The following is a 26,075-nucleotide window of genomic DNA, read 5'->3' as shown; positions in this document are numbered from 1 at the left end:
CCACTAGGAGCCGTGGGCACTTTAAGAATTTGATAGTGTGGGCTTGCTCCTCCCTCTATGCCCCTTCTACCAGACTCAGTCTAGGAAACTGTGCCAGAGGAGACGGACATACTTTGAGAGAAGGATAGATAAAGAAAGTGGTGAGATTCCGAACCAGCACACACAAACATAGGAAATCTATGCTAACCCAACTTTAAATAGGAACAGCAACAGCTGAACCAACAATACTTAACTAAGTAACAGCAGGAAGAACGAAGCACTGGGCGGGCGCCCAGTATCCTCTAGGAACTACGAGAAAAGGATTTACCGGTAGCTAATTAAAATCCTATTTCCTCTTACATCCTAGAGGATACTGGAGTTCAGCTCTGTCCTCATGGAAAATTAAATTGGGGCTCTTGTGAGACAAAGCCTCCAGGTCTAACACATGTCTTGCTGAAGCCAAGGCCAACAGTGTGACGGTCTTCCATGTAAGATATTTTACGCCCATCTCCTGTAATGGTTCAAACCAGTCCGATTGGAGGAACTGCAGCACCAAATGGAGATCCCTAGGTGCCGTGGGAGGCACAAAGGGAGGTTGGATGCGCAGAACACCTTTCAAAAACGTATGGACCTCAGGGAGAGAACCCAATTGTTTCTGAAAGAAAATGGACAAGGACGAAATCTGGACTTTTATGGAGCCCAGACGTAGTCCCACATCCACACCTGCCTGCAGAAAAAGCAGGAAACGTCCCAGGTGAAATTCCACCGCAGAATAAGTTCTGCTCTCACACCAAGAGACGTATTTCTTCCAAATACGATGGTAATGTTTAGACGTTACCCCCTTCCTGGCTTGGATCACAGTCGGGATAACTTTGTTAGGGATCCCTCTTCTGGCTAGAATCAGCCGTTCAACTTCCATGCCGTCAAACATAACTGCGGTAAGTCCTGATAGACGAACGGGCCCTGTTGCAGAAGATCCTCGCGAAGAGGTAGAGGTCACGGATCTTCGAGGAGCATCTCCAGTAGGTCCGCGTACCAGGCCCTACTTGGCTAGTCCGGAGCAATGAGTATTGCTTGAACCTTTTCCCTTTTTATTCTTTTGAGAATTCTTGGGATCAGAGGAAGTGGAGGAAACACGTACACCAACTGATAGATCCATGGAGAGCGTCTACCGCCACTGCCTGTGGGTCTCACGACCTGGAACAATACCGCTTGAGCTTCTTGTCGAGACGAGAGGCCATCATGTTAATTTGTGCATATCCCCACCGACGTGTCAAGCACCTGAACACTTCCGGATGAAGGCCCCACTCCCCCGGGTGCAGGTTGTGTCTACTGAGGAAGTCTGCTTCCCAGTTGTCCACTCCCGGAAGGAAGACCGCTGACAAGGCCACAGCGTTTCTATCTGCCCAGAAGAGATTTCTTGACACCTCTGACATTGCTGCTCTGCTTTTCGTTCCGCCCTGTCGGTTTATGTACATCACTGCCGTTACATTGTCCGACTGGACTTGAATGGCCGATCCTGAAGAAGCTAAGAGGCCTGCAGAAGGGCATTGTATATGGCCTTGAGTTCCAGAATGTTGATTGGAAGGACAACTTCCTGACTTGGCCATCTTCCTTGAAACTGCACCTGGGTGACTGCTCCCCAACCTCGGAGGCTTGCGTCCGTGGTTAACAGGATCCAGTCCTGAATTCTGAACCTCCGTTCATCGACGAGGTGTGAGGTCTGTAGCCACCACAGAAGGGAGATCCTGGCTTTTGGCGACAGAAGAATCCTCTGGTGCATGTGAAGATCCAGACCATTTGTCCAACAGATCGAGCTGGAGGGGTCTTGCGTGAAACCTTCCGTATTGAAGCGCCTCGTAAGAGGCCACCATTTTCCCCAGAAGGCGAATGCACAGATGCACCGATATCCGGGTTGGCTTCAGGACATCTCGAACCATCAACTGGATCACCAATGCCTTTTCCAACAGAAGGAACACTTTCTGCGACTCCGTGTCCAGTATCATTCCCAGGAATGGGAGCCTCCGTGTTGGCTCTGTGAGATTTTGGAAGGTTCAGAATCCACCCGTGATCCTGGAGAAGTTTGGTTGAGAGGCCAATGCTGTCCAGCAACCTCTCCCTGGATGGCGCCTTTATCAGAAGATCGTCCAGGTACGGAATTATGTTCACTCCCTGCTTGCGGAGTATAAACATTATCTCTGCCATCACTTTGGTGAACACCCTCGGTGCCATGGAGAGACCAAATGGAAGGGCCTGGAACTGGTAGTGACAGTCCTGTAGTGCAAACCGTAGATAAGCCCGGTGAGACGGCCAGATCGGAATGTGAAGGTACGCATCCGTGGTATCCAGAGACACAAGGAATTCCCCTACTTCCAGACCTGAGATCACCGCTCTCAGAGACTCCACCTTGAACTTGAACACTCCTAAGAACGGGTTCAAGGACTTGAGGTTCAGAATTGGTCGTACCGATCCGTCCGGTTTTGGTACTACAAAAAAGTTGGAATAGTACCCCTTGTTGTGTAGATGAGGTGGAACTGGAACAATGACTTGAGTCTGTACCAGTTTTTGGATAGCCTGCTGTAAAGTTATACTTACCTCTTGTGAAGCTGGTAAGCCTGATTTGAAGAATTAGTGAGGTGGGAGCTCTTGGAACTCCACTCTGTAGCTCTGGGAAATAAGATTTATTACCCAGGGATCCCGGCACGAACTTGACCAGATGTGACTGAAGAATTGTAGTCGGGCTCCCAACTGACAGACCTTTAGGCCTCGCAGTCCACCGTCATGCTGAAGGCTTTGAGGAAGCAGAGCCTGAGCTCTGTTCCTGAACACCTGCAGTTGCTGGTTTGCGTGGTTTTCCTCTTGCGCCTCTGGAGGCCGAAGAAGCACCTCTGGATTTTCCATTAAACTTGGCTGTCCGAAATTACTGTAAATTTGAAGCTGAATAAGCTTTCCTGGCTGGGAGCTGCGGAAGGAAGATATGTAGACTTACCCGCAGTAGCTGTGGAGATCCATTTGTCTAGTTGGTCTCCAAACAAGGCCTCTCCTGTGAATGGTAGGCCTTCCACGCCTTTCCTGGAGTCCGCATCAGCAGTCCACTGGTGTAGCCACAATCCCCTGCGTGCTGACACTGCCATAGTGGTGGTGCGTGTATTAAGCAAAGCAATCTCTTTTATGGCTTCCACCATAAAGTTCGCAGAGTCCTGTATATGCTGCAGGAGTAAAACATCATATCCCCTAGACAAGAAATCTAACCCCTCAATTAGGTTACCTGACCATTTAGCAATGGGTTTGTGATCCACGCAATAGTGGGTCTTTGGGCCACCCCAGCAGCTGTGTACAATGATTTGAGTGTAGTCTCAATTTTGCGATCAGCCGTATCTTTCAGGGAGGCTGCACCAGGGACAGGCAATACAATTTTACGTGACAGCCTAGAGACTGATGCTTCCACTATCGGTGGATTTTCCCATTTTTTCCTATTCTCCAGAAGAAAAGAAAAAGATGAAAGCAACCTTTTAGGGATTTGAAATTTTTTATCAGGATTAACCCACGGTTCTTCAAACAGGGTATTCAATTCCTTTGAAGCAGGAAATGTGACGGAGGACTTCTTTTTTACATTAAAATAAGATTCCTCACCACCTTATGAGGATTTTGCAGAACATCTCTAATAGCCTCTATAAGAGCATCTATTCCCTGTAACAGAGTAGTATCCCCCCCCCACCAAATCCACCTCACCCTCCTCCATGTCTGACGTGTCAGCGTCAGACTGCAGAATATGGGTCAGAGATCGTTTTTGCGGACAAATGGGAGGGGATTGAGACGCTGGTTTGGGTACTGAGTCTCTATTCATCAACTCGTCCACAGTCTGTCTTAATTATTGCGTCTCTTTCTCATTGCGAATAGCTTTGTAGAAATATTTAAGATCATTCCCTTAATGGAATTAACCCATTCCAATTCAGCCCCGCTATTCTGGGAATGTGCACTGCCCTGAGTACCCAGTAGTGAGCCCCCTGGTGAAGAGGAACACTCCGCTGTACAAGAAACACACTCTTTGCCTGACATAATGTAAAAGTGACAGCACACAAACACACACAGGAAAAGGTTAAGCACAATAAACCCACAATGAGCCCTTCAGGGAGACACAGCGTAATTTGGAGCGAGCCTCCACCACGCCCTTATCGCTAATGCCAAGCTTAGCCGGGTCGCACTCTAAGTACCCTGATAGGGGACTTAGTACACTAATAATCGTTCCCCCCCGCTTTGACCCCCTGGTACCGCTGAGGTAATCTAGAGTCACACTAGAGGAGCTGTGCGTCCCTGTCAGTCAGCGTCTGTGTCCACTGCAGAGGGAAAATGGCGCTGGTGAGCTGCTGGATCCTCTCATAGTGAAGTCCTGCCCCTTCAATGGCGCACGGTCTTCCCACTTTTTTTATACTGGCTGAGGTAATCTGTTGCTTAAAATGGGATGAAAACCGTTTTAAGGTTGTTTTTGCCAGTGTGGGTACCGTGTACAGTGTACTGAGACGCAGATGAGTACTGTGTCTGGAGACGCAATCCGCCCCGGTTAGAAGCCGTGCATCTCCGCACCCTTGTGCCACCATAATGGCCGGCAACCCACTAGTCGGGACGCCGGCTTAGTACTCACCACTCTTCTTTCTTCTGGCTTTGTTAGGGGTGGCGGCGTGCTGCGGGAATGTACGCTCGCCGTGGTGGGGCTTGCGAATAGTTCCCTCAGGAACTCAGTGTCCTGTCAGCGGGGAACGGGACCATTAACCCTTCAAGAGGTTGGGCCGTTCCCCGCCCCCCACCACTTAAGTCCCACGAAGCAGGCAGGCTGGTTCCAACCAGCCCTGCCTGAAAATAACAAACATATAAAATAAATGCAGAAAACTCTTCAGGAGCTTCCATAAGCGTGACCGGCTCCTCCGGGCACATTTTCTAAACTGAATCTGGTAGGAGGGGCACAGAGGGAGGAGCCAGCCCACACTATCGAATTCTTAAAGTGCCCATGGCTCCTAGTGGACCTGTCTATACCCCATGGTACTAAATGGAACCCCAGTATCCTCTAGAACAGGCATTCCCATCCACGGTCCTCAAGGCACACCAAAAGTGCAGGTTTTAGTGATATCCAGGCTTCAGCACAGATGGTTAAATCAAAATAAGTACTAATTAAGTCACCTGTGTTCAAGCCTGGATATAACTAAAACCTGCACTGTTAGTGTGCCTTGAGGACCGCGGTTGGGAATGCCTGCTCTAGGACATAAGAGAAAACTGTTTTGCCTGAGCCAGGAGGCGGGGATACATGGACGGGCCCGTTGCATGCTGGGAGGCCGAAAGCTTTGGCCGTTTGGTGCAAATCTGCTGTCGCGTCATCATATCCCAATGTTATCCTGTGGATAACCTGTGGACCCTGCCGGAGAAAGCCCCCTTAAGAGGAACGTACATTTTTTGTACTGTACATTTTAACAAAAAATGTATATCCCCGACTTGCGCTTCCTGACACAGTGGTTCAGATATCTGCAGATATGCCTGTCAAGAGAAGTATCTGTAGCGAGTTCTCAACCCTTTGGCAACTACAGATGTAGTCATGCTCATCTTTGCTGCGATGCAGCATCCTGCAACATGGCTTGCTGCATGGCATGCCAGGCTGCGACTATTGGCAGCCGGCGATTGCTCCATTAATTCCTAAAGGAATTAATGAAAAGATCGCTGGATGCCAATAGTCTCAGCCTGGCACGGCATGCAGCATGCAACAAGCCACATCGCAGTAAGATAAGCATGGTTACATCTGTATAATTCAATAATTGTAAAAAAACAGTGCATGCCCTCCAAATGTTCCCAGCACAACCAGAGCTCATAGCCTGGCCTAGAAGTGGTCACATGAAAGCCGCCATCATCACTAGACTAGGACTGGTTGGGCTGCTGAGATTAGAAAAAAGAAAGTCATAGCATGGGAATTAATTCAATTAGCTGTAAATGGTGCAACGTGCCTTTGCCACGGCATTTCAGCGCCGGCAACGGCACCCTTTGGGTGCTGAACTCCAATTCGCACAAAATTGCTCAGACCTCTATGGGGTGGTGAGCACTTCTGTGCAAATTCGAGCCGCGGTAAAGTGCACCTGCTGTCGCAATGACTCGAACCCGCAAGATCATCGCGGCTAATTGGATTGATCCTTTAATGCAGTGTTTTTCAACCACTGTGCCGTGGCACACTAGTGTGCCCTGAGCAGTCTCCAGGTGTGCCACCATAGAAGCAGGGCCAGGCTCATCAGTGTTTGGCCACTACTGAGGCCCTGGAACGATCAATACTGGTTGGTTTAGTGGTTGCAGAGCCAGTTCTAATTTTGGGCCCGGGCAGTGTTGGCTCTTCTGGCTTTCTCAGATCTGGCTCAGGCGTTACCTATGGAAAAGCTGCGACATGACATCCTAGGACACGCAACTGCACCATGCATCACCATTATATTTATATGTGCCTTGGAAATATTCAAATCTTGTTCAGTGTGTGCGAGTTGTAAAAGGTTGAAAATCTCTGCTTTAATGTTATTTGGCTCTATCCAATTCAGAATTTGCCTGAATTCCCTAGGGTAGCCAGGCCTGCAAAATAAAAGTTCAAAAAATAAAATAAAAGTGCACAACTACCTGGGCAAGCTCCCAGCAAGCAGTGGCATGCCTACACTGTTTGGGCATGCTGGCATTTGTAGAAATACACGCGCCAACACACCGACAGCTGCCAGAACTACATGCACCAGCATGCCCTGGTATCCAGCATTAAGATTTGTAATGTCCACATTTAAAAAAAAAAAAAATACTGCAGAGGGGGAAAACCTCTAATATGCTTCCTGCTAGGGAAATAATAACAAATTTGGTGGTTTGATAGGCAGGGTTGCCTGATAGTTTCTAATCAAAACAGACTGTCCTCAATCTAAAAGGCAATAAAGTGGGAAAGCTGCTCTGCTGCTGCTGATTGGTTAGTAGTGGTGAAACCCCCCAAGGAGGACTCACCACTAACTACAATGACTGTTGATACATTTTATCAATCACTATTTACAGGAGATGCAGAGTTGGAAGTATAGGTATAAATAAGATTTTACTCACCGGTAAATCTATTTCTCGTAGTCCGTAGTGGATGCTGGGGACTCCGTAAGGACCATGGGGAATAGCGGCTCCGCAGGAGACTGGGCACAGCTAAGAAAGATTTAGGACTACCTGGTGTGCACTGGCTCCTCCCACTATGACCCTCCTCCAGACTTCAGTAAGGATACTGTGCCCGGAAGAGCTGACACAATAAGGAAGGATTTTGAATCCCGGGTAAGACTCATACCAGCCACACCAATCACACCGTATAACTCGTGATAATATACCCAGTTAACAGTATGAACACAACAGAGCCTCTCAAAGGATGGCTCAACAATAACCCTTGTAGTTAACAATAACTATATACAAGTATTGCAGACAGTCCGCACTTGGGACGGGCACCCAGCATCCACTACGGACTACGAGAAATAGATTTACCGGTGAGTAAAATCTTATTTTCTCTGACGTCCTAGTGGATGCTGGGGACTCCGTAAGGACCATGGGGATTATACCAAAGCTCCCAAACGGGCGGTAGAGTGCGGATGACTCTGCAGCACCGAATGAGAGAACTCAAGGTCTTCCTCAGCCAAGGTATCAAATTTGTAGAATTTTGCAAACGTGTTTGCCCCTGACCAAGTAGCAGCTCGGCAAAGTTGTAAAGCCGAGACCCCTCGGGCAGCCGCCCAAGAAGAGCCCACTTTCCTCGTGGAATGGGCTTTTACAGATTTAGGCTGCGGCAGGCCAGCCACCGAATGCGCAAGCTGAATTGTGCTACAAATCCAGCGAGCAATAGTCTGCTTTGAAGCAGGAGCACCCATCTTGTTTGGTGCATACAGGATAAATAGCGAGTCAGTCTTCCTGACTCCAGCCGTCCTGGAAACATAAATTTTCAAGGCCCTGACTACGTCCAGTAACTTGGAGTCCTCCAAGTCCCTAGTAGCCGCAGGCACCACGATAGGTTGGTTCAAGTGAAAAGCTGATACCACCTTAGGAAGAAACTGGGGACGAGTCTTCAATTCTGCCCTATCCATATGGAAAATCAAATAGGGGCTTTTACATGACAAAGCCGCCAATTCTGACACACGCCTTGCCGAAGCCAAGGCCAAAAGCATGACCACTTTCCACGTGAGATATTTTAAATCCACGGTTTTGAGTGGCTCAAACCAATGTGACTTTAGGAAACCCAACACCACGTTGAGGTCCCACGGTGCCACTGGAGGCACAAAAGGAGGCTGAATATGCAGCACTCCCTTGACAAATGTCTGAACTTCAGGCAGTGAAGCCAGTTCTTTTTGGAAGAAAATCAACAGAGCCAAAATCTGGACCTTAATGGAACCCAGTTTTAGGCCCATAGTCACCCCTGACTGTCGGAAGTGCAGAAATCGACCTAGCTGGAATTCCTCCGTTGGGGCCTTCCTGGCCTCACACCACGCAACATATTTTCGCCATATGCAGTGATAATGTTGTACGGTTACATCTTTTCTAGCTTTAATAAGCGTAGGAATGACTTCCTCCGGAATAACCTTTTCTTTTAGGATCCGGTGTTCAACCGCCATGCCGTTAAACGCAGCCGCGGTAAGTCTTGGAACAGACAGGGCCCCTGCAGCAGCAGGTCCTGTCTGAGCGGCAGAGGCCATGGGTCCTCTGAGATTAATTCTTGAAGTTCCGGGTACCAAGACCTTCTTGGCCAATCTGGAACAATGAGAATAGTTCTTACTCCTCTTTTCTTTATTATCCTCAGTACCTTGGGTATGAGAGGAAGAGGAGGGAACACATAAACCGACCGGTACACCCACGGTGTCACTAGAGCGTCCACAGCTATCGCCTGAGGGTCTCTTGACCTGGCGCAATATTTTTCTAGCTTTTTGTTTAAGCGGGACGCCATCATGTCCACCTGTGGCTTTTCCCAACGGTTTACAATCAGTTGGAAGACTTCTGGATGAAGTCCCCACTCTCCCGGGTGTAGGTCGTGCCTGCTGAGGAAGTCTGCTTCCCAGTTGTCCACTCCCGGAATGAACACTGCTGACAGTGCTAACACGTGATTTTCCGCCCATCGGAGAATCCTTGTGGCTTCTGCCATAGCCGTCCTGCTTCTTGTGCCGCCCTGTCGATTTACATGGGCGACTGCTGTGATGTTGTCTGACTGGATCAGAACCGGCTGGTTTTGAAGCAGGGGCTTTGCTTGACTTAGGGCATTGTAAATGGCCCTCAGTTCCAGAACATTTATGTGTAGGGAAGTCTCCTGACTTGACCAAAGTCCTTGGAAGTTTCTTCCCCGTGTGACTGCACCCCAGCCCCGAAGGCTGGCATCCGTGGTCACCAGGACCCAGTCCTGTATGCCGAATCTGCGGCCCTCTCTGAGATGAGCACTCTGCAGCCACCACAGCAGAGACACCCTGGTCCTTGGAGACAGGGTTATCAACCGATGCATTTGAAGATGCGATCCGGACCATTGGTCCAACAGGTCCCACTGAAAGGTTCTGGCATGGAACCTGCCGAATGGAATCGCTTCATAGGAAGCTACCATCTTTCCCAGGACTCGCGTGCAATGATGCACCGACACCTGTTTTGGTTTCAGGAGGCCTCTCACTAGAGATGACAGCTCCTTGGCTTTCTCCTCTGGGAGAAACACTTTTTTCTGGACTGTGTCCAGAATCATCCCCAGGAACAGTAGACGTGTCGCCGGAACCAGCTGAGACTTTGGAATATTCAGAATCCAACCGTGCTGGTGTAGCACCTCCTGACATAATGCTACGCCGACCAACAACTGCTCTCTGGACCTCGCCCTTATCAGGAGATCGTCCAAGTATGGGATAATTAAAACTCCCTTTTTCCGAAGGAGTATCATCATTTCGGCCATTACCTTGGTAAATACCCTCGGTGCCGTGGACAGGCCGAACGGCAACGTCTGGAATTGGTAATGACAATCCTGTACCACAAATCTGAGGTACTCCTGGTGAGGATGGTAAATGGGGACATGCAGGTAAGCATCCTTGATGTCCAGAGATACCATGTAATCTCCCTCTTCCAGGCTTGCAATAACCGCCCTGAGCGATTCCATCTTGAACCTGAATCTTCTTAAATATGTGTTCAAGGATTTCAAATTTAAAATGGGTCTCACCGAACCATCCGGTTTCGGTACCACAAACATTGTGGAATAGTAACCCCGTCCTTGTTGAAGTAGGGGCACCTTGACTATCACCTGCTGGGAATACAGCTTGTGAATTGCCTCTAACACAGCCTCCCTTTCTGAAGGAGACGTTGGTAAGGCAGATTTGAGGAAACGGCGGGGGGGGGGGGGGGGGGGATGTCTCGAATTCCAGCCTGTACCCCTGAGATACCACTTGAAGGATCCAGGGATCTACCTGTGAGCGAGCCCACTGATTGCTGAAGTTTTTGAGACGGCCCCCCACCGTACCTGGCTCCGCCTGCTGAGCCCCAGCGTCATGCGGCGGATTTAGCAGAAGAAGCGGGGGGAGGACTTTTGTTCCTGGGAAGTGGCTGTATGTTGCAGCTTTTTTCCCCTACCTCTGCCTCTGGGCAGAAAGGACGCGCCTCTACCCCGTCTGCTCTTTTGGGGGCGAAAGGACTGAACCTGATAATACGGTGCTCTCTTTGGTTGTGAGGGGACATGTGGCAAAAATGCTGACTTCCCAGCTGTTGCTGTGGACACTAAGTCTGAAAGACCATCCCCGAACAACTCCTCACCCTTATAAGGCAAAACTTCCATGTGCCTTTTAGAATCTGCATCACCTGTCCACTGCCGGGTCCATAACCCTCTCCTGGCACAAATGGACAGTGCACTTATTTTTGATGCCAGCCGGCAAATATCCCTCTGTGCATCTCTTATGTAAAAGACAGCGTCTTTAATATGGGTGTCAATGTTTTCTGACAGGGAGTCTGACCATGCAGCTGCAGCACTGCACATCCATGCTGAGGCAATAGCTGGTCTCAGTATAATACCAGTGTGTGTATATATAGCTTTCTGGAGAGCCTCCTGCTTTCTGTCAGCAGGTTCCTTTAGGGCGGCCGTATCCTGGGACGGCAGTGCCACTTTTTTTGATAAGCGCGTAAGTGCTTTATCCACCCTAGGGGGTGTTTCCCAACGTGACCTATCCTCTGGGGGGAAAGGGTACGCCATTAGTAATTTTTTTGAAATTACCAATTTTTTATTGGGGGAAGCCCACGCTAGTTCACACACTTCATTCAATTCTTCAGAAGGGGGAAAAACTACTGGTAGTTTTTTTTCCCCAAACACAATACCCTTTTTTGTGGTACCTGGGGTCACCTCAGAAATGTGTAAAACATTTTTCATTGCCTCAATCATATAACGAGTGGCCCTATTGGACATTACATTAGTCTCTTCGTCGTCGACACTGGTATCAGTATCCGTGACGACATCTGTGTCTGCCATCTGAGGTAGCGGGCGTTTTAGAGCCCCTGATGACTTTTGAGACGTCTGGGCAGGCACGGGCTGAGAAGCCGGCTGCCCCGCATTTGGCATGTCGTCAAATTTTTTATGTAAGGAGTCGACACTTTCGCGTAATTCCTTCCACAAGTCCATCCACTCCGGTGTCTGCCCCGCAGGGGGTGACAACACATTTATAGGCACCTGCTCCTCCTCCACATAAATCTCCTCATCAAACATGTCGACACAGCCGTACCGACACACCGCACACACACAGGGAATGCTCTGACAGAAGACAGGACCCCACAAAGCCCTTTGGGGAGACAGAGAGAGAGTAAGCCAGCACACACCAGAGCGCTATATAAATCAGGGATTAACTAAATTATATCCCCTTATAGCTGCTATATGTATATTGCGCCTAAATTTAGTGCCCCCCCCCCCTCTCTTTTTTACCCTTTTCTGTAGTGTAGACTGCAGGGGAGAGCCAGGGAGCTTCCTTCCAGCGGAGCTGTGAGGGAGAAATGGCGCCAGTGTGCTGAGGGAGATAGCTCCGCCCCTTTTTCGGCTGACTTTTCTCCCGCTTTTTTATGGATTCTGGCAGGGGTATTTATCACATATATAGCCTCTGGGGCTATATATTGTGATATATTTGCCAGCCAAGGTGTATTTATTGCTTCTCAGGGCGCCCCCCCCCCAGCGCCCTGCACCCTCAGTGACTGGAGTGTGAAGTGTGTATGAGGAGCAATGGCGCACAGCTGCAGTGCTGTGCGCTACCTTGGTGAAGACTGATGTCTTCTGCCGCCGATTTTCCGGATTCTTCTTGCTTCTGGCTCTGTAAGGGGGCCGGCGGCGCGGCTCCGGGACCGAACACCAATGGCCGGTTCCATGCGGTCGATCCCTCTGGAGCTAATGGTGTCCAGTAGCCTAAGAAGCCCAAGCTACCACCAGTTAGGTAGGTTCGCTTCTTCTCCCCTTAGTCCCTCGCTGCAGTGAGTCTGTTGCAGCAGATCTCACTGTAAAATAAAAAACCTAAAATATACTTTCTCTCTAGGAGCTCAGGAGAGCCCCTAGTGTGCATCCAGCTCAGCCGGGCACAGGATTCTAACTGAAGTCTGGAGGAGGGTCATAGTGGGAGGAGCCAGTGCACACCAGGTAGTCCTAAATCTTTCTTAGCTGTGCCCAGTCTCCTGCGGAGCCGCTATTCCCCATGGTCCTTACGGAGTCCCCAGCATCCACTAGGACGTCAGAGAAATTACCATTGATTTGTTATTATTTTTCTGGGTTCTAAGAATTACATAAACACCCCATTGGTACGGTTGTGTCTATGTTACCTTCGTGATCAGTACCTGGAAGTGACATAACGAGAGGGCAGGACAGAACTTCCGCCCTTACAGCACCTAAATGTTTTCTCCATTCTCCCTTCGTATGAGGTTTTGTTTTGTTTTCTATGCACCATTGGACGTTCGCCACGCTTCGGGCTCTGTGTCTCGCTCCGCTCTGCTTCGCTCGCCACAGGTTACTATTCCAAATAGTTTGTGACATGGACCCAGGGGGTTATGGGAAAGGTCCTCTCCACAAAGGGAAACTAGACGCTACCCCTGTGGTACAAGCATCTCAAACATTTATACCCGATCACGTGATTACTGACAGCTATATTGGCTGGGAATCATGTAAATGAAAAGTCTTGCTACAGAATGTAATATTAAAGTTGCTCACATTTCCAAAAGTTTTTTTAAAGCCAAATATCCTTCTTTAAACATAACAGTAAAGAGAACACACTACATGGGCAAGTTGTCCTTCTGCAGTCACTATTTCTCTATCATTCAACAAACATGCTAAGGTGACATAAGTAACCTTTTATAAACGTAGCATAGAACCTATAGCAGACAGAAGTGTGTCCTGCTTCTCTTATTAGATGACCTATGTTACTATTACCTATTTCTAACTCTAGTACACAGGTAACAATATAAGGAAAACAAGCTACAGTACCCTGGTACACGGTGCAGCCTACTTCAGTATGTTTGGTAATGTTATTGCATAGCATAAACCACAAGTCTCTAACCTCTCTCTTACCAAGTTCTTCATTATACCCTAATATTTACCAAGTTCTTGAACCCTATGGGGTATATTCAATAAGTGTCGGATCCTTTCCGACAAGCGCCGACAATGCACTATTCAGTAAACTGCCAAATCTGGCTGTCGGATTTGAGCCAAATCCGACTGTCGGATTTGGCCGCTGCTGCTGCTCACCCCGATTCCAGTGCCGGCCGGGCATCCTCATCTTCCCTGCTGCTGCCCACCCTGGCGTCGTGCACTGCCCAGACCGGCTCTTCCTCCCTGGGCCCGGGGCAGCTGCCCCTCATCCTGGGGTAGAGGGCACTGGTCACACTTGCTAGAAGTGACAACAGCATGATGAGACATATGGCTGTGACCGGTGCCCCCTGTCCCAGGCGACTTAGGCGAGGGCGGAGCAGCAGCTCGTGTTCCCGGGGATGAGTCATGCAGGTGACAGCAGCGGCTAGTGGTGTGACCACCCAGGTGACAACCCTTCCCCCCGCCACAGGCACTAGTTACGGAAGTCACCTGCAGTGCGGCACCTGCGCTCCATGTGTGCAAACAGGGGAAGACGCTGGCCTGGCAACACGTCTGTATACGAGGCAGCAGCCTGTGACGGGTACAGGTGGGAGCGGCGTCACCAAGCAGGATGCCGGGATGAAGAGAGAGATCATCAGCACGGCAGGGTGGATGGAGGAGGCAGCAACAATGTCAATCCAACTTTTTTTAAAGTCGGATTGACAATGTCGGAAGCGGGGCTAAAACCTGTCGGGTTTGGCCCCGCTTCCGACAATACACGCGGATCGGTGGCATCCGCGTACATTCCGACAAGGCGGCAGCTTCCGATAGCTATTGAATACACCCTTATATCTGCAACGGCATCCAGTCTATGGATAGATACTCTAGACAGACAGTCAATATGTCTACACCATATGGTCGACAGGCCACTGCACCGAAGGTAAGTAAAACGTTGTATTATCTTACTGAACGCCACCCAAAACAAATGTAGATTTCTGTGAAGAACGGTTCCTAATGTCTATAATTTTGCATATAATTCTATGCACTTTTTCAACCAAAATCAGTACTTGAGCAACCCCTAAAAAAACAAATGCACAGAGATCATACACAAAGTAGAACTAAAGCCATACTTACTTCTCGTAGACAAGTTCTTCATCAGTACAAAAGTAGTGAGTATTTACTGTACTTTTTGGTTTGTTCCTCAAGGTTGCGAAATACAAGCGATCTGAAAGGAAGTACAGATCATTACATAATGTTACAATATTAGTAACAGTCCGTTGTACATGGAAGTTTTTGGTTATGTTATTGTTAAGGTTTTGTGCATGCTTTGGTATAAGTGATTGTCTTAGTTGGGTGTAGTACTGCTGACCGGCGGTCAGGAGACCGCCGGTCAGCTTACCGACGCCGGGATCCCGGCAGCATACCGACGCCAGGATCCCGGCGGGTAGGGGCGGTCGCCACGGGTTCTATTCCCACTCTATGGGTGTCGTGGACACCCACGAGTGGAAATAGTCCCTGTTGGTCGGCATGCCGACCATCGGGATAGTGAGCCGTCGGGCTGGTGGAGGAGGTCATGTGACTGTCGGTCAGCTGACCGACGGTCACATGAATACCACCCGTCTTAGTTTTGTCTCATCTCTATTATATTCTGAGCTACTGGTAATGCCCCTTATAATCTCACACCGCACCTGCAAAGCCATACTTGCTGTTTAGCAAAAGGCCATGCCTTAAAGCTGATATACTATGAGAATATGAACACACCTCAACAAGCCTGGTTATCCACTTGCATTAGAAACTGCTAATAAGAGCATAATTTTTTTATACGTGTATAAGGGGCATAAAACTGTGTGAGGGGATTATAGGACAGAGCTAAAAATAGGATTTTGGTTACCTACCGGTAAATCCTTTTCTCGTAGTCCGTAGAGGATGCTGGGGTCCACATTAGTACCATGGGGTATAGACGGGTCCACCAGGAGCCATTGGCACTTTAAGAGTTTGAGAGTGCGGGCTGGCTCCTCCCTCTATGCCCCTCCTACCAGACTCACATCAAGCTAACTAGCTTGAAAAACTCAGCAACTGCTGAAACATTACTTACCAAGTAACAATGCAGTACATAACTAAACAAAGTTGTACTGAACCAGATAACGGTTGCAGGAAAACGAAGCGCTGGGCGGGCGCTCAGCATCCTCTACGGACTACGAGAATAGGATTTACCGGTAGGTAACCAAAATCCTATTTTCTCTTACGTCCTAGAGGATGCTGGGGTCCACATTAGTACCATGGGGATGTACCAAAGCTCCCAGAACGGGGGGGAGAGCACGGAGGCTCCTGCAGAACTGATTGACTGAACTTCAGATCATCAGAGCCCAAAGTATCGAACTTGTAGAACTTAGCAAACGTGTTCGACCCAGACCAAGTTGCTGTCACGATCCTGACTGTAGTTCTCGTATTTGGTGACTTACCCCTGCCATCTGTCCCGGATCCTGTGTCTTTTTACTCACTGAGTTAAACAGCTTGTCAGCACTATGAGTTTTCCTGAGTTCTCTGCCTGAAAGGTAATAGTTAATTAGCTCCACCTGTGGTGATCTCCTGTGTGAGGCTGAATTCAGTAATCTGAAGTTTAGGCCTAAAAGCCAGCATCCTATGTTTTGCAGAAGTTCAGGCTTCAGTGTTCTCTCGGCCTGCTAGGCCTCATTCTACATCACAGCCTAGTCTAGAGTACTCACATGACAGTGACTGTTCACCTGACCCAGAGTTGTCCAATCCTCTGCCAGCCTGAGACTCTCTGCATCACCTAATCCTGCTCACCAATCACCAAGGACCAGGAAGTATAAGTTGGGAGACTAAGTTGGAAACTGGGCCAGTTCCTCATGTCATACACAGCTCTGTGTGAGCTTTAAAGCTGAGCTCCCTAAAGGTAACCTTTGTACTTTAGTTCCTGTGAAAACTCTGTTCCTTTGTTACCCAGTTTGGTTTACTTTTGTGTTGCCACTGATATTCACTATTTCCACGAGTCTCAACGTAAAGGCACAGTTGCAGTGGTTCATCTTAAAGGCACAGTACAGTATTCCATAGTCTTAACTGAAAACCATTGCTGCCGTGTTTCATCTTTACTGCTGTTGTAGTTGTGATCTTCAGAGCTCCCGTATCCCTGTGGCTACAGTGCTTCCAAGAACCTCCGTGCCTCCGAGCACCTCCGTGCCTCCAAGAACCTCACTGCCTCCAAGCACCTCAGTGCCTCCAAGCACCTCAGTGCCTCCAAGCACCTCAGTGCCTCCAAGCACTTCTGCACCTCCAAACACCCAGTGCTCACAAGCGTAATTGGTGTCTCCAGCATCCGGTACTCCTTCATTCATTCATTCCTCAGCACCTTTTCAAGTTCTGTCTTTCAGGAGACCTCCAGCATCCATACGTGCCTCCTGTCTGCCGACCAAATCCTGCATGAGGGAAACCTAGATTCGGCCATCTCAGCTGCAGTTACTCTTCCCGGTCACCGGAAGAAACCCCGAGTCCACAACACTCCCAAACCAGGTCAGTAATAGTATTCACATTGTGCTCCAGTCGCCCGCGCAGACTTCACTAACACCGGGTCCACAAAACCACAGTCATGACAGTAGGAACTGGCCACATGGACCCGGCCGAAAGTGTTTGTCTGACGCAGGACCTCCTAAGCAATATTGCAGGATGCTTGGAGGGTTTGGAGTCGACTCAGCATCAATTGGCACAGTGTCTGCAGCGGAATTCGTTCTCCAGAGATTCTCAGACCTTCTGCACTAAGACTCCTGACCAACTGCAGGTTTTCTACCAGATGTTATTACAGTTACAAGAACTTTTGTCTAGTATTCTTTCTGTGATGCCTGATCTCTTCAGGAATACTGCCAACGTTGTTGAACCTGTTTTGTCCCATCTAGTTAATAAAGTCTCTTTCTCTGTGCAAGGAAAAGTTGTTCATCAGAGCTATCCACGGCCCAAGCTCTCTGAAGCTGAACGTCAGCGGCGTAGGGAGCTACACCTCTGTCTTTACTGTGGAAATTCCGGTCATTTTGTTAAAGACTGCATTCTTCGCAAGCCAGGGAATGGTGACAAATCTCAGTATCATGGTGCTCATGTCTACAAGTCGTTCACAGTAGCCGATCCTGCTACTGCTGATGGGGGTATCAAGAAGGCTACTCTGAAAGAGACTCAAATTTATGACTGGGGTCCGGTGATTAAAAGACCTTATCCCAAGTTGGGTGTCCAGAGAAGAATGTTCAAGCCATTTAGAGTCACAGAGGAGTCCGTGTCTACAGCCCAAGGAGGGGCGTCCGTGTCTACAGCCCATGGAGGGGCGTCCGTGTCTACAGCCCAAGGAGGGGCGTCCGTGTCTACAGCCCAAGGAGGGGCGTCCATGTCTACAGCCCAAGGAGGGGCGTCCGTGTCTACAGCCCAAGGAGTGGCGTCCGTGTCTACAGCCCAAGGAGTGGCGTCCGTGTCTACAGCCCAAGGAGGGGCATCCGTGTTTTCAGCCCCAGTGAGGTCTTCAGAGTGTCCAGCCCCAGGAGGGGGTTCTTCAGAGTGTCGAGCCCCAGGAGGGGGTTCTTCAGAGTGTCCAGCCCCAGGAGGGGGTTCTTCAGAGTGTCCAGAGAGTCTTCAGAGCGCTGCCCAGCCAGAGAGTCTTCAGAGCGCTGCCCAGCCAGAGAGTCTTCAGAGCGCTGCCCAGCCAGAGAGTCTTCAGAGCGCTGCCCAGCCAGAGAGACTACAGAGCGCTGCCCAGCCAGAGAGACTACAGAGCGCTGCCCAGCCAGAGAGACTACAGAGCGCTGCCCAGCCAGAGAGACTAGAGAGCGCTGCCCAGCCAGAGAGTCTACAGAGCGCTGCCCAGCCAGAGAGTCTACAGAGCGCTGCCCAGCCAGAGAGTCTACAGAGCTCTTGCCTCAGCCCAGCCCCGTGAAGAGGGGGCTCTTGCCTCAGCCCAGCCCCGTGAAGAGGGGGCTCTTGCCTCAGCCCAGCCCCGTGAAGAGGGGGCTCTTGCCTCAGCCCAGCCCCGTGAAGAGGGGGCTCTTGCCTCAGCCCAGCCCCGTGAAGAGGGGGCTCTTGCCTCAGCCCAGCCCCGTGAAGAGGGGGCTCCTGCCTTAGTTCAGCCCCGTGAAGAAAGGGCTCCTGCCGGTCCAGCAATATTCCAGGCTCCGCCTGGTCAGTCCGTCCCGGTTCCAGCCGGTCCAGCAATACTCCAGGCCCCGCCTGGTCAGTCCGTCCCGGTTCCAGCCGGTCCAGCGATACTCCAGGACCAGCCTGGTCAGTCTCCGTTGGCTCCAGCCAATTCAAGTATCCTCGGATACAATCCAGTCCTACTCGTCCAGCCAAAGATTTCTCCAGTTTCAGTCTGTTCAAGCTCATCTGGACTCAAACCGATTCCAAGCATTGGCTCGAGTAAAGAACTTTTGACAGTTGGTCACAGTAAAGGACTTCCACCATCTAGTTCTAAAATTAGACTTCAGTCTGTCTCTGATTCTGTTTCCTCGTCTTCCAGCATTGAGTCCATAGCTTCTGCAGGGAAAACAAATACCTCTTCTCATCAATGTCAGAATAATTCTGCTGTAGCCACCAAAGTCAAGAAAAATACCAAGGCTATTGACCTTATGTCTGAATGTGTACCTCAGTCTAATGTTTCAGTGGCATCTGTTTCCATGAGTCCAATTTCATCCTCCACTCAGTCTTCAGAACATTCAGCCAATGCTCCGTTTTTTGACCCATCGCTTTCTGAGCAAGATAATGCCTTGATGAACCAATACCTTAAGAATTTCAGTGATGCCAAGAATTGGAAAACAGTACAAAGACAACAGCATGTGGATTTAAGAATTGGTTATGTTTCCATTGATTCCACTCCAAATTCCTTGTGTTGTTCAGAACTTGTTAATGCAGCTTACAAAACGGATGTAGTTACTCCCAAAGACGACTGGTATCTTCCAATAGACTTGGACTCAGACTCTGAATTTGATCCAGTTTATGATGCTACTCCTTTCCTGGGAGGTCCCATTCGTACCTGTTATGCTTTAACGCATGAAGAGGTTCCAGAATTACCAAAAAACTCTACAGGTCTCTGTATGAAAAGTCCTCGTTATTATTATTATTATTATTATTATTATCCTTTATTTATATGGTGCCACAAGGGTTCCGCAGCGCCCGATTACAGAGTACAAATGCACATAAAAAATAGGAAAACAGTGACTTACAGTTGAATACAATATAGGACAAGTACAGGGCAACTAAGCATAACTACACCAGTAAACATAGAGATAAGTTCCAGGTGGTCAAAAAACTGTGGGATCTGGGCAGTTGAGGATTATTAAAGTAAGAAAAGTATAAGCACATGAGGGAAGAGGGCCCTACTCGTGAGAGCTTACATTCTAAGGGGAGGGGTAGACAGACAGGGATGATACAGATAGGGTACATAGAGAGCGTGGAACAGAGGGTTATGTTGAGATTTGGCTAGGTTTGGTAAAGAAATGGGTCTTAAGAGCCCGTTTGAAGTTTTGTAGAGAGGTGGAGAGTCTGAGGGGGAGAGGTAAAGAATTCCAGAGAAATGGAGCAGCACGTGAAAAATCTTGGAGATAGGAGTGGGAGGAAGTAATCAGAAGACAGGAGAGACGGCGTGCATTAGCAGAGCGAAGAGGACGGGTGGGAGAGTAAAGGGAGATAAGGTCAGAGATGTAGATGGGAGAGGAGTGGGTGAGGGCTTTGTAAGTGAGTGTGAGAAGTTTGAATTGGATTCTGAAAGGGAAGGGAAGCCAGTGGAGGGCCTGTAGGAGGGGGGAGGTAGACGTAGTGCGTTTGGTGAGGAAGATGAGCCGGGCAGCAGCATTGAGGATAGATTGGAGTGGAGAGAGGTGATTGTCAGGGAGGCCAGTTAAGAGGAGATTACAGTAGTCCAGTCTGGAAATAATCAGTGAGTGAATAATGATCTTAGTGGCATCCTGTGTGAGAAAAGGTCTGATTCTAGAAATGTTTTTGAGATGAAAATGACAGGTTTGTGAGAGGTGCTGAATGTGTGGTTTGAAGGAGAGGGAGGAGTCAAGGATTACGCCAAGACAGCGTACTTGGGGGCTAGGGGAGATAGTTGTGCCATCAATGGATAATGAGATTGTGGGAGGTGAGGCTGTGCGGGAGGGTGGGAAGATGATCAGCTCAGTCTTAGACATGTTGAGTTTAAGAAAGCGCTGAGACATCCAGGAAGAGATAGCAGAAAGACAGTTTGAGGTACGAGTGAGGAGAGCCGTGGAGAGATCAGGGGAGGAGAGGTAGATTTGAGTGTCATCAGCATAGAGGTGATATTGGAAGTTAAAAGAACTAATGAGTTCACCTAAAGAGGACGTATAGAGAGAGAAAAGGAGAGGACCAAGAACAGAGCCTTGGGGGACACCAACAGTTAGTGGAAGTGGGGGGGGGTAGCATCATGAGAGGAGACAGAGAAGGAACGATCAGAGAGGTAGGAGGACAGCCAGGAGAGGGCAGTATCACGCAGACCAAGAGAGTGAAGGATTTGCAGAAGGAGAGGATGGTCCACAGTGTCAAAAGCAGCAGAGAGGTCAAGAAGAATAAGCAGAGAGTAGTGGCCCTTAGATTTGGCTGCATGGAGGTAATTTCAGACTTTTGTGAGGGCAGTTTCAGTGGAGTGGAGAGAACGGAAACCAGACTGGAATGGGTCAAGCAGTGAGTGAGAAGAAAGAAAGGCAGTGAGGCGATTATAGACAATACGCTCAAGAAGTTTGGAGGCAAAGGGGAGGAGAGAGATGGGTCGATAGTTGGAGAGAGTGTTAGGATCAAGGGTAGGTTTTTTAAGAATAGGGGAGACAAGAGCATGCTTGAAGGCAGAGGGGACAGTGCCTGATGAAAGGGAGAGATTGAGAAGGTGGGCAAGATGGGAACAGGCAGAAGGGGAGAGGTAACGGAGGAGGTGGGAGGGGATAGGGTCGAGCGGGGAGGTTGTGGGGGGGGAGGAACGGATGAGGGCCATGACTTCCTCGCCAGATACATGGGAGAAAGATGTCAGAGTTGGTAAGAGGGAAGGGGAGGGGTGGCAAGGGATGGGTGGTGGCTGGTTGCTGGTCTGGTGGGAAGTGATATCCTGACGTATGGAGTCAATCTTGGATGTGAAATAAGTGGCAAAGTCAAGAGCAGACAATGAGGAAGGGAGAGGAGGTGGTGGTGGGCAGAGGAGGGAGTTAACAGTGGCAGAGAGGCGCCGGGGGTTGGAAGACTGTGTAGAAATGAGGATTTTGAAGTATGATTGTTTAGCAAGGGAAAGGGCAGTACTGAAGGATGAGAGCATGAATTTGAAATGGAGGAAGTCTGCTTTAGAGCGTGATTTCCTCCACTGTCGCTCGGCAGTACGTGAGCATTTTTGTAGGTATCTGGTGCATTTGGTGTGCCAGGGTTGAGGTGTTGATCTGCGAGGGTGAATAGTGGTTGGCGGAGCAACAGAGTCAAGGGCAGAAGTAAGAGATGCATTGTATAGGGATGTGGCTTGTTCAGGGCATGTGAGAGAGAGAGAAGAGGAGAGAGAAGGGAGTCAAACAGGGAGGACAGGGATGAGGTGTCAATAGCCTCAATGTTACGCTTCGTGATGGTAGCCTTAGGAGGGAGAGATGGGGAAGCAGAGATAGATAAGTTGAAAGAGAGCAAATGGTGGTCAGAGAGGGGAAAAGGGGAATTGGAGAAATCAGAAATATCACAGCGGTGAGTGAAAACCAGATCCAGTGAGCTCCCGTTCACATGGGAGGGTGAGGTGGTCCACTGGGAGAGACCAAGTGAAGAGGTGAGGTTAAGGAGTTTAGAGGCAGGTGATTTTGTGGGGTTATCGATAGGGATGTTGAAATCACCTAGAATAATGGAGGGAATGTCAGAAGAGAGGAAGTGAGGTAGCCAGGAAGCAAAGTTGTCAAGGAATTTGGAGGAAATGCCAGGTGGACGGTAAATTACAGCAACTCGAAGATTAGTAGGTTGGTAGAGGCGTAATGCATGGACCTCAAATGTAGAGAATGTAAGAGAAGGTTCTGGAGGTATAAGTTGGTATGTGTAGCTTGAGGGTAAAAGAACTAGAGGGTTATAGAACTTGAGGGTTATAGAACAAGAATTAATTTAAGCCTCAGTGGAGTGCTAGCTTCAAAAGCCCAATCTTCTCGTATTACTAATCTAGGAAAGGAACCTTCTACAGTTTATTCCTCAGTCCTTTCAGATGAAGGAAATTCCAGTTTTGTCAATGATGGATGGTCTACCTGTTCAGAAGATGAAGATCAGGAAGACTTTTGAAGAATTCAGCTTAAGTTTTGTTTCTGGACCTTCTGGTTTCCACTTTTCTGAATCTTTGTGTACAAGTTATTCATTAAGTTCCTCTAAGACCAAAGATGGGTGTACGGAGTCCACCCTTGAAGAGGGGGGTACTGTCACGATCCTGACTGTAGTTCTCGTATTTGGTGACTTACCCCTGCCATCTGTCCTGGATCCTGTGTCTTTTTACTCACTGAGTTAAACAGCTTGTCAGCACTATGAGTTTTCCTGAGTTCTCTGCCTGAAAGGTAATAGTTAATTAGCTCCACCTGTGGTGATCTCCTGTGTGAGGCTGAATTCAGTAATCTGAAGTTTAGGCCTAAAAGCCAGCATCCTATGTTTTGCAGAAGTTCAGGCTTCAGTGTTCTCTCGGCCTGCTAGGCCTCATTCTACATCACAGCCTAGTCTAGAGTACTCACATGACAGTGACTGTTCACCTGACCCAGAGTTGTCCAATCCTCTGCCAGCCTGAGACTGTCTGCATCACCTAATCCTGCACACCAATCACCAAGGACCAGGAAGTATAAATTGGGAGACTAAGTTGGAAACTGGGCCAGTTCCTCATGTCATACACAGCTCTGTGTGAGCTTTAAAGCTGAGCTCCCTAAAGGTAACCTTTGTACTTTAGTTCCTGTGAAAACTCTGTTCCTTTGTTACCCAGTTTGGTTTACTTTTGTGTTGCCACTGATATTCACTATTTCCACGAGTCTCAACGTAAAGGCACAGTTGCAGTGGTTCATCTTAAAGGCACAGTACAGTATTCCATAGTCTTAACTGAAAACCATTGCTGCCGTGTTTCATCTTTACTGCTGTTGTAGTTGTGATCTTCAGAGCTCCCGTATCCCTGTGGCTTCAGTGCTTCCGAGCACCCCCGTGCCTCCAAGAACCTCACTGCCTCCAAGCACCTCAGTGCCTCCAAGCATCCAAGCACCTCAGTGCCTCCAAGCACCTCAGTGCCTCCAAGCACCTCAGTGCCTCCAAGCACTTCTGCACCTCCAAACACCCAGTGCTCACAAGCGTAATTGGTGTCTCCAGCATCCGGTACTCCTTCATTCATTCCTCAGCACCTTTTCAAGTTCTGTCTTTCAGGAGACCTCCAGCATCCATACGTTCCTCCTGTCTGCTGACCAAATCCTGCATGAGGGAAACCTAGATTCGGCCATCTCAGCTGCAGTTCCTCTTCCCGGTCACCGGAAGAAACCCCGAGTCCACAACACTCCCATACCAGGTCAGTAATAGTATTCACATTGTCCTCCAGTCTCCCGCGCAGACTTCACTAACACCGGGTCCACAAAACCACAGTCATGACAGTTGCCGCTCGGCAAAGTTGTAACGCTGAGACACCCCGGGCAGCCGCTCAGAAAGACCGCACCTTACGAGTAGAGTGGGCCTTAACAGATTTTGGACACGCCAGTCCTGCCGTAGAATAAGCATGCTGGATAGTGAATTTAGTCGAGCGAGATATAGTCTGCTTTGAAGCAGGACATCCAATTTTCTTGTGATCATACAAGACAAACAAAGAGTCCGATTTCCTGTGACGAGCAGTCCTCTTCACATAGATTCTCAAAGCCCTCACAACATCCAAGGACTTTGACGAAATTGAGGAGTCAGTAGCCACTGGCACCACAATAGGTTGGTTGATATAAAGGGAGGTTGAATGTGCAGAACTCCCTTCAAAAAGGTCTGAACCTCAGGGAGGGCAGCCAATTTCTGGAGGAAAATGGATAGGGCCGAAATCTGAACCTTCACAGATCCCAACCTCAGGCCCATATCCACACCTGCTTGCAGGAAGAGGAGGAAACGTCCCAGTTCAAACTCCACCGTAGGAAACTTCTTGGACTCACAGCAAGAGACATATTTCTTCCAAATACAATGGTAATGCTTAGACGTTACCCCTTTCCTAGCCTCTATCAGGGTAGGAATGACCTTCTTCGGAATGCCCTTCCGAGCAAGTATCACGCGCTCAACCTCCATGCCGTCAAACATAGCCGTGGTAAGTCTTGATAGGCGAACGACCCCTGCTGCAGCAGGTCCTCCCGAAGAGGAAGAGGCCTCGGCTCTTCCTGCAAGAGATTCAGAAGGTCCGCGTATCAAGCCCGCCTTGGACAGTCTGGAGCAATGAGGATCGCTTGAACTCTTGTTCTCCGTACGAGCTTTAGAACTCTTGGAATGAGTGGAAGTGGTGGAAACACGTACACCAACTGGAACACCCACGGAGACACCAGGGCGTCCACTGCCACTGCTTGTGGGACCCTCGACCTGGAACAATAGCGTTGAAGCTTCTTGTTGACACGAGAGGCCATCATATCTATTTGGGGTAACCCCCAAAGGTCTGTTATTTCCTTGAACACCTCCGGATGGAGAACCCAATCCCCTGGATGGAGATTGTGTCTGCTGAGGAAGTCTGCTTCCCAGTTGTCTACTCCCGGAATGAAGATTGCGGACAGCTCCAACGCGTGCTTTTCTGCCCAGAGGATGATTCTTGTTACCTCTGCCATTGCAGCTCTACTCTTCGTTCCGCCCTGTCGGTTTATGTAAGCCACTGCTGTCACATTGTCCAACTGCACTTGAATGGCCCGATTCCTTAGAAGATGGGCCTCCTGAAGAAGACCATTGTAGACGGCTCTTAGTTACAGGATGTTGATCGGCAGGCCGGCTTCCAGATTCGACCACCTTCCTTGGAAGGTTTCCCCTTGAGTGACTGCGCCCCAGCCCCGAGGGCTCGCATCCGTGGTTAGAAGGAGCCAGTCCTGAATCCCGAACCTGCGGCCCTCCAGAAGGTGAGGCAATTGGAGCCACCAGAGGAGTGAAATCCTGGCCCTTGACGACAGACAAATTCTCTGGTGCATGTGGAGATAAGATCCTGACCACTTGTCCAGGAGATCCAGTTGGAAGGCCCGAGCATGGAACTTCCCGTACTGGAGAGCCTCGTAAGAGGCCACCATCTTCCCCAAAAGGCGAATGCATTGATGAAAGGACACCCGGGCTGGCTTCAGGACATCCCAGACCATTGTTTGCATCACCGCCTTTTCCTGCAGAAGAAACACCCTCTGCACTTCTGTGTCGAGGATCATCCGAAGAAAAGACTACCTCTGGGTTGGTTCCAAATGTGATTTTGGAAGGTTCAGAATCCAACCGTGGAGTCTGAGTAGGTGGGTCTGTGAGAACAATGGACTGCAACAGCTTCTCCTTGGACGATGCCTTTATCAGCAGATCGTCCAGATATGGAATGATGTTC

General features: G+C 49.2%; 1 protein-coding gene across 3 annotated transcripts in view; it reads right to left on the bottom strand.

Annotated features, from left to right (window-relative positions):
- The window catches only part of CDC14A (cell division cycle 14A), a 285,279-nt gene that overhangs the window by 229,358 nt on the left and 29,846 nt on the right, over positions 1-26,075 (bottom strand). For all 3 annotated transcript variants that reach the window (XM_063940077.1, XM_063940075.1, XM_063940076.1), the window contains exon 2: positions 14,666-14,756. In XM_063940077.1, the coding sequence (XP_063796147.1) occupies positions 14,666-14,756 (91 nt within the window). The remainder of the gene's footprint in view (positions 1-14,665; positions 14,757-26,075) is intronic.

This window comes from Pseudophryne corroboree, chromosome 9, assembly GCF_028390025.1.
Source record: "Pseudophryne corroboree isolate aPseCor3 chromosome 9, aPseCor3.hap2, whole genome shotgun sequence".
NCBI classification, from domain to species: domain Eukaryota; kingdom Metazoa; phylum Chordata; class Amphibia; order Anura; family Myobatrachidae; genus Pseudophryne; species Pseudophryne corroboree.
Note: the sequence above shows the minus strand (reverse complement) of the source record. Positions and strands in the feature narration are given on the sequence as shown.